Below are 8,283 nucleotides of genomic sequence, written 5' to 3'. Positions count from 1 at the left end.
CTGCTGGAGGGTGGGGGCTGTTTCCGTGCATCCTTGAGCAGAGCCAGCGCTGGCATCCCCTGGCTGCCATTTGGCAGCGGGTTTGGTGCCTAACAGGATGCTGGCTCCGTACAGATGTTGTCCGCGCTATACATCGGGCTGCCTATTTACAGCTCCCTGCTAGGAGACGGGCCTGTGTTTATCCTGGTGATTTGGCAAAGGCGCAGCGGCACAGATGAGTCAGGAGCTGGGAGAAGCTGCTTTGCCACATTCCCATTGCCCCAGCGAGGAGGTTTTCTCAAGACCGCCCTTCCTCACGCTGCCCCTGCTGCTTGTCCTGGGGGGCCCTGGTCCCTGGGGCAGGGGAGTGATCCCTGGAATGGGGAGAGTGATCCCTGAGGTGGGGGAGCAATCCCTGGGGTGGGGGAGTGATCTCTGAAATGGGGGAGCGATCCCTGGAATGGAGGGAGCGATCCCTGCGGTGGGGGAGTGATTCCTGGGATGGGGGAATGATCCCTGGGGTGAAGGAGTGATCCCTGGGATGTGCGGAGCGATCCCTGGAATGGGGGGAAGCGATCTCTGGGATGGGGGGAGCGATCCGTGGGGTGGGGGGAGCGATCCCTGGAATGGGGGAAGCGATCCCTGGGATGGGGGGAGCGATCCCTGGAATGGGGGGGAGCAATCTCTGGGGTGGGGGGAGCGATCCCTAGGACAGATCCCTGGTGCTGGAGGCAGCGCAGCGCGGCCAAGGTGGGGCAGAGCAGGTTTTCTGGGTCCTCCTAGCAATCAGATCCCTCATAAACCTCCTCGGGCACATGACGCCTCTCTTACCTCAGTTTCCCAAGCTGTAAATGTGTCGTAAGGTCTTTGCTGGGGTCGTGTTTCCCCAGTGGCAGGGTTGCGGGGGAGCAGGCTGGTGTGTCACCCGGCTCCCTGCCAGCCAGCTGCGAAAAACCCCGGGACCTGCAGACGGGCAGAAAGATTTCGAGATGGGGCGTGAGCCTGCGAGCTCCCCTGACTTGGCACCTTCTCTGGGGTGGGGCGGCTGCGATTTGGGGGCTGGGAAGGAGGGAAACGCCTGTTTCTCCACTGGCTCTGCCACCCCATTGATCCCCTCCCAGCGCGCGAAGCTCGGCGCTGCCCAAGCGCGGCGGCGGCGGCTGCTCCATCCCTTGTGCTGCAGAAGCGGCTCGTGGTGATTAGGGTGAAACCAAAAGGTGTTTCCTAAAATGCACCCAGGGGGGGTTTTGGCTTCTCGGAGAGGGTTGGCACCTTTCTGCCAGCCTGGCAGGGCACGTGCCCAAAGCTGCTCGTCTCCCGTCAGCTCTGACGGCTCCGGCCTGTCGCAGCTTTTCCGGAGGGAGAGTCCAGAATCCGCCAGATTTCGGGGGGTTGGGGGCAGAGCGAAGGGAAGCAGGAGCAGATCCTGGGCGCTGCTCTGCGGGGCGGCCCCTGAACCTTCTGCAGCGTCTGTGCACCCTGAGGGTGGTCAGCCCTGGCCCTTTTGGGAACCATCGTGTCAGCTTTGCAGGCTCGTTTCTGTGTCTGTGCCGAGCACAGTCAGAGCAGCTCCAACTTTCCATTAACATTTGGATTTTCTGGCAGCTCAGCTGCAATTTTCTTTTTTTTTTTTTCTTTTTTTTTTTTTTTCCTCCTTCCTGCTTTTAAAAGCTAAAAATAAAACATCTTGAGGCCCCTTTTCCCTCCATCTTTTCTCTTGAGACATTTATTTCTTGAGGATTTGGTACCTCTGTTGTGTTTTCTCCTCTTGGCTTCGATAAATGCTTGTTTTTTACGCCGGACGCTGCCAGCACAGGGGATCAAATCCTGTGGGATTCTGAGCCCTTGTCCCCTGGCTGCAGGCACGCAGCCCTTCGGTGTGGGTCTGTGCTTCCCTTTTGGCTGGCAGAGGATTTGGGATCTTTTAGGCTCTTAACGGGCAGAATGGAGAGACCAGTGAAACCCTCCAGGGAGGAGGAGGAAGGTCCCTGTCCGTCCCCTTGCTGAGGGAAGCGGGAGCAGCGCAGCTGCCGTGGAAGTTTTTATTTTTAGCCCAGCGCCAGATGGAGCCCGGGAGGCTGCAGGGGAAATAAAAGCAGGACCTAACGGGAGGCGAGGGGAAAACCCAAAGCCTGGCTGGGCTGGAACGGGGATCACAAGGGTTTGCGTGGACGCGTGGGCACAAGGGAAGGAGAGGACTTGCCTGCGTGCTGGAATCTGATCTGGAGGCTGCTGCATTCGGGGTCGGGGCTGTGTTTTGAAGGCCCATGGGTGGAGATGCTCAGGAGCTGTGTAAGACCTCCAGACTTACTGAAGGACAGGACAGGACAGGACAGGGTCTGTCTCACCCCCAGTCCTTCCAGCAAAACTGCTCCCGACCTCAGCCCCGCAGCCGCCGCCGCTGCAGCCCCGGCGGAGAGCTCCGAGCTGCCGTCTCTGCTCCTCCCCGGTGTAACCCAGAGCTCGGCACAGAGGCTTTTAAGGAAAAGAGATTTATCCTTCTGGGATGTACCATTTTCTAGGCATCAATGTGTTTTGCCTAGAGCCTGGATCCCTCCAGCCCCTGGAGAGGGCAAATCTGTCGCCACTGCGGAGACACAAGTGTAACCCTCTAGTCTCAGCCTTTCCCGCTCCGTATTTCTCTTGGAAATGGCACTGGTGTCCCCGAAAGGGTCGGAGGCTCCAGGATGTGCCTGAACACTGCACATGCCCCAAACCCCATCCCAAAGAGCCAGTGACCCCCCCCAGGGTGGTCCGATCTTCTCGGAGTGGTTAACTCCGCCGAGGACAGCAGGATTGAACCCTGCCAGCAGTGCTGGGGTGGCCGCGCTGCTTGCAGCTGCGAGCTGCTGTCAGATGGGAAAACTCAGCCTCAAATGTTGCTTGCAATGAGCAGAGGAGGCTCCGGATCGGCTCCCGGATGGCATTTTTGTCCTATGAGTCACTGGCATGGAAGGAGCGTGTTGCACGGGAAGGACCCGCCAGCATAGCGGGTGGGGGGACCGGGATTCCCCCCAAAACCGGGGCGAATCGAGTCCGCCAGGGCCTGACAAGGTGTGAAAATCTGCGAACACCGTCTCTGTGCTGGCTCAGATCAGAAAGCAGAAAGAAAAGCAGGAAAATCTGCCGCTGGCCAAGCAAGGAGCTTCCCACCTACATGCAAGTCTGGGAATGCTGATCCCTGCCTGTCCCGGGGTCCCTGTGGGCAGGAGGAGCGGCAGCACCTCCTCGGCGTCTCGCTGCCGACCTTCCCCGTCCTGCCCCAGGGCTGGATCCTGCAGCTGGGACGGGCTGAGCGCCGTCTGTGCCCCGAGCCCCTCCCTGGTATTTTTTAGCCATGATCTAATGGCGCTCGACGCCCCAGGAATGTGCCCCACGCGCCGGCGTGCAGCCAGCGCTCGCCCACGGCCGAGGGGCCACCGCAGCTGGCGCCAGGCCCCAGGCGCATCCTGCCTCCACCAGTCCTACACCCGATTTTGGGGGAGGTGGGGTGACAATCTGTGTCCTGACAGTGCAAACCAGCCCGGTGCTGACGGCCCCAGAAAGTGCATCGGGTCTTGTCTTTTTATAGGGCTTACCAAAATAGCGACGGGTTGTGTTTTGGTGGGTTTAGGGGGATCGGATTCCCTGGTCACACAGCCATGCGTCTCGGGTCTGCTGCTTCCAAGGAATGCCCTTGACCTCCTGTTGGAGGGTTTAAAAGGCAAAGGGGGAACGGAGGTACGGAACGGAACGGCAGTGCGGGAGGCCGGGTCACCCGTCCGCAGGCCGGTGCGGGGGCAGAGCCAGCCGGGGGCCACAGCGGGCTCGGGGAGAGGCACCAGCCCCCCGCGCTGGGAAAGGTGTCGGGGCTTTCTCTGCCCGGCTGCTGCCTTGGTTGGGCAGCTCTGGCCATGGGGCAGCTCTGGCTATGGGGCAGCTCTGGCCATGGGGCAGCTCTGGCTATGGGGCAGCTCTGGCCGTGGGGCAACTCTGGCCACGGGGCAGCTCTGGCCGTGGGGCAACTCTTGCTATGGGGCAGCTCTTGCCATGGGGCAGCTCTGGCCATGGGGCAGCTTTGACCATGGGGCTTCTGCACCCCCCAGCACCCTCGCTCCTCCCCAGCTGTTCCTGCCCCATACAGCCCCACGCCGCACCGTGCTGCACCGTGTCCCACCACCCCGCGCTGTGCCACGCCACACCACGATGTGCCCTGTCACACTACACTGCCGCACGACACCGTGCTGCCCTGTGCCACACCACGCCATGTCACGCTGCGGTGTCACGCCACGCTGTGCTGTGTCACGCTGTGCCATGCCGTGCCACACTGGGCCACACCAGGCCGTGTCACACCAGGCCGTGTCATGCCACACCACCCGCGCTGTGCCTCTGGCACGGGCTGGACCGTCCTGACCTCTAGCCGGGCTGTCACCCATGGGTGTTACAGCCCTGAGATGCCTCCTGCTCACCCAGACCTTCCCAGTGCTTTCTGTTTCCCAGTATCGAACTGGTGCTGGACACGCCAGGGGGCCGGGACCTGCCAGTGCCTTGTCGGGTGGGTGTTGGGTACAACCCTGCGGCACTTTCAGGCAATCGGAGAAGTGCGGACGCGGTGCTTGGGGTGGGGGTGAGGTGCATCGCGTGGTCTCTCCCGGCCGTGCCGCTCATCCGCGCCATCCCGGTTGCAGGAATGCCAAGAAGGAAGGGGACCTGCTGACTGCCCAGGCGCGGCTCAAGGATGTGGAGGCTTTGCTTAACTCCAAAGAGGCTGCGCTCTCCACAGCGCTGGGCGAGAAGCGGAATCTGGAGACTGAAGTGCGGGACCTGAGGGCACAGGTGGCCAAGGTGAGTGGTGACAGCCCTGTCCCCAAATGCCCCAGGGCCCCCCCAGGTCCCCGCTGTGCCAGGGGCTGGGTGGTGGGTGCTGTGCCTGGAGCCCGCTGTGAGGGTCCTTCTTCATCCCCCGCAGCTGGAAAGCGCCTTGAACGAAGCCAAGAAGCAGCTGCAGGATGAGATGCTGCGCCGCGTGGACGCCGAGAACCGGCTGCAGACGCTGAAGGAAGAGCTTGAATTCCAGAAGAACATTTACAGTGAGGTGAGGCGTGACGTGCCGCTGCGGTGCCGGGCTCTCTTGGGATTGCGTTGTGTCCCCATCCCCAAAGCCGATCCCACCTCGAGGTGACACTGTGTCCTCTGACCTGTCTCCAGGAGCTGCGGGAGACCAAGCGCCGCCACGAGACCCGGCTGGTGGAGATCGACAACGGGCGGCAGCGGGAGTTTGAGAGCAAACTCTCCGAAGCCTTGCAGGAGCTGCGGAGCCAGCACGAAGCCCAGATCCGCCTTTACAAGGAGGAACTGGAGAAGACCTACGGGGCAAAGGTGAGCAGCACCCGCGCGCGACCGTCCCCTTCCCGCCCCGATGGGCAGAGGGTGCTGGGGACCTTAACCCACCCATCCTGTCCTCCAGCTGGAGAATGCCAAGCAGTCGGCCGAGAGAAACAGCAACATGGTGGGTGCTGCCCACGAGGAGCTCCAGCAAACCCGCATCCGCATCGACAACCTCTCCTCTGAGGTCAGCCAGCTGCAGAAGCAGGTGAGTCAGGACCAAGGGATTCCCCCTGGATGTCCACCCCGGGGGATGGTCCCCTCCTGGGGGTGGACCCAGGTGGAGCGGCCACCCCCCCCCTTCCCTCACAGAATCAGAGAATCATCTGGGTTGGAAAAGACCTTGGAGGTCATCCAGTCCAACCATGAACCTCCCCCTGACCGTTAGTCCAACCGTTAACCTAACACTGACCTCTCCGCACAGTTGGCTGCCAAGGAGGCGAAGCTGCACGATTTGGAGGATATTTTGGCCAGGGAACGGGAGACCAACCGGCGCCTGCTCTCCGACAAGGAGCGGGAGATGGCCGAGATGCGGGCACGCATGCAGCAGCAGCTGGACGAGTACCAGGAGCTGCTGGACATCAAGTTGGCTCTGGACATGGAGATCAACGCCTACCGCAAGCTGCTGGAGGGCGAGGAGGAGCGGTGAGCAGGGGGCGCCGCGCCCGAGGGGCTGTGTGGGTCCCTTGTGTCCTCGCTGACTCCATCTCACCTTCTCCTCCTGCCCAGGCTGAGGCTGTCCCCCAGCCCCTCCTCCCACAGAGGGGCCTCCCGTAGCCACTTGTCCACCCCGGGCTCCTCCAAGAAGAGGAAGCTGGAGGACAGCGAGAGTCGGACCAGCTTCTCCCACCACGCCAGGACAAGCGGCCGCGTCGGCGTGGAGGAGGTGGACTTGGAGGGCAGATTCGTCCGTCTCCGGAACAAGTCCAACGAGGTGAGTTTGCCTTCGGGGAGGATCCCTGGGATCCCTGGGGGTGGTGTAGCTCAGCCCCGCTTCACCCCACAGGCAGGAGGTGAACGGGGACAAGCTGGGGAGGAACGGGGGGATCTCAGGGGTGTTGTTCTCTCTCCTGCAGGACCAGGCGATGGGGAACTGGCAGATCAAGCGACAAAATGGAGATGACCCCCCCATCACCTATCGCTTCCCCCCGAAGTTCACTCTGAAGGCTGGCCAGGTGGTGACGGTGAGTCCCTGCCCGGGGAAGGAACCAGCCGAGATCCTAAACCCAGCCAGGCGGAGTGGTTGGAGCCTGGGGACAGACCCGCAGACCCCAACCATTGCTTTTCTCTGTGCTTTTCTCCCTAGATCTGGGCCTCGGGGGCTGGGGCGACCCATAGCCCCCCCAGCAATGTGGTGTGGAAAGCCCAGAGCAGCTGGGGCTCCGGGGACAGCCTGCGCACTGCCCTCATCAACTCCAACGGGGAGGTGAGAGCCCGGCGGCAGCACCAGCTCGGGGCACAGGGGGGGCGGCAGACATCAACCCCCCCAACTCCTTTCCTGTTCCCCCGCAGGAGGTGGCCATGAGGAAACTGGTCCGCACCGTGATCATCAACGATGAAGATGAGGATGAGGATGAAGATGAAGTTAACATCCACCACCGCCACCACCACGTGAGTATGCGCTGGGGAAGGCGCCGGGCCCGGGGGGGAGCTCCTGGGGGAGCTGGGGGTCGGTCCCAGTCAGGGCAGGGAGGCAGCTCAGCATCACACAGGATCAGGGCTTATGGGAGAGCGAGCGGTTGGGAGGCTGCTGTGGAAACAACTACATGGGAGAAGCCAACAGACCTGGAGATTTCTGCTTAGAAAAAAAGCTCTGGAGACCTTCCCAGAATCACAGAATCATCTCAGTTGGAAAAGACCTTGAAGGTCACCTAGTCCAAGCATTAACCTAACATTGAGAGTTCTCAACTACGCCTTGCTGGAAGTCATCTCCAACCCTGAGCAACCTCGACCTGCTGCGAAAAGGGCTGGAGGAGCCGGGCGGGAGGCTGAGCTGGTGCCTCGTGTCGCTTGGAGGTGGAGGACGGGATGGTGGGAACTTGATGGACACTTCTCCGTGGCAGCTGCTCCATCCTCTTCGCAAGGGTGAGGGAACAAATCCAGGGGTGACTTTGTCTTTCAGCCCATTGTTCCCCTCACAGAGCTGAAATACCACAGAACCCCAGAGTCATCCGGGTTGGAAAAGCCCCTGAAGCTCCTCCAGCCCAACCATGACCCTCCCCCTGACCCTTCCCAACTCCCCCAGATCCCTCAGCGCTGGCTCAGCCCGACTCTTCAACCCCCCCAGGGATCCCGGGGACTCCCCCCTGCCCTGGGCAGCCCATTCCAACGCCCAACAGCCCCTTCTGCACAGAAATCCTTCCTAATATCTAGTCTAAACCTTCCCAGGTGCGATTCAAGGCCATCGCCTCTTGTTCTGTCACTTACTACTTGGTTAAAGAGAGTTATCCCCAACATGCACCAGGAAGAGCAGCGGGCAGAGAGCAGGCAGCGTGTCAGCAGCAGAGCTGCAACCACTTCTCATATCAAAGAAAACATCCCTGCCTGCAGCCCAGGAGCCCCCTCAGCCCATCCCACAAGGAGACATCTGTCTTCCCCATGAGATGCCTGCAGGAATCATGCACGGAGAGACACTGCCACGCTGTGCCGCAACGCTGGCGAGAAATCTGCTGGATGCCTCTCCCCAGGGCTCTGCGTGACAGGAGCAGGATGGGGGTGTCCATCATCCACTTCCCTTTGAGTTCTCGGAATCTGAAGAGCCGCGCCGAGACGGACGGAGGAGCCAAGCTCCCGTGGGCCAGTGCTGCCCACTCAGCGGGGGGCTGAATCTTTCCAAGAGTGATTTTCCTGCTGGAAAGCAGTCGGCTTGCTCTCTCCCAGGCAGCGAGGAAGAGGATGCTCTTAGATAAGCACAAGAGAAACACAGTTAAGGTGTCTCTG

General features: G+C 61.3%; 1 protein-coding gene across 1 annotated transcript in view; it reads left to right on the top strand.

The window, feature by feature from the left end:
- Window positions 1-7,608, top strand: part of LMNA (lamin A/C) — a 21,842-nt gene extending 14,234 nt beyond the window's left edge. The window contains exons 3-12 of the mRNA XM_026867457.1: window positions 4,647-4,803; window positions 4,928-5,053; window positions 5,167-5,337; window positions 5,426-5,551; window positions 5,768-5,988; window positions 6,073-6,277; window positions 6,420-6,527; window positions 6,650-6,769; window positions 6,856-6,958; window positions 7,090-7,608. Of these exons, the coding sequence (XP_026723258.1) occupies window positions 4,647-4,803; window positions 4,928-5,053; window positions 5,167-5,337; window positions 5,426-5,551; window positions 5,768-5,988; window positions 6,073-6,277; window positions 6,420-6,527; window positions 6,650-6,769; window positions 6,856-6,958; window positions 7,090-7,235 (1,483 nt within the window). The 3' untranslated portion in view covers window positions 7,236-7,608. The remainder of the gene's footprint in view (window positions 1-4,646; window positions 4,804-4,927; window positions 5,054-5,166; window positions 5,338-5,425; window positions 5,552-5,767; window positions 5,989-6,072; window positions 6,278-6,419; window positions 6,528-6,649; window positions 6,770-6,855; window positions 6,959-7,089) is intronic.
- The last annotated feature ends 675 nt before the right edge of the window (window positions 7,609-8,283 follow it).

Source organism: Athene cunicularia, unplaced genomic scaffold (genome assembly GCF_003259725.1).
Source record: "Athene cunicularia isolate RWA unplaced genomic scaffold, athCun1 SCF_45, whole genome shotgun sequence".
Lineage (NCBI taxonomy): Eukaryota > Metazoa > Chordata > Aves > Strigiformes > Strigidae > Athene > Athene cunicularia.
This window is presented reverse-complemented; position numbering and strand designations above follow the sequence as displayed.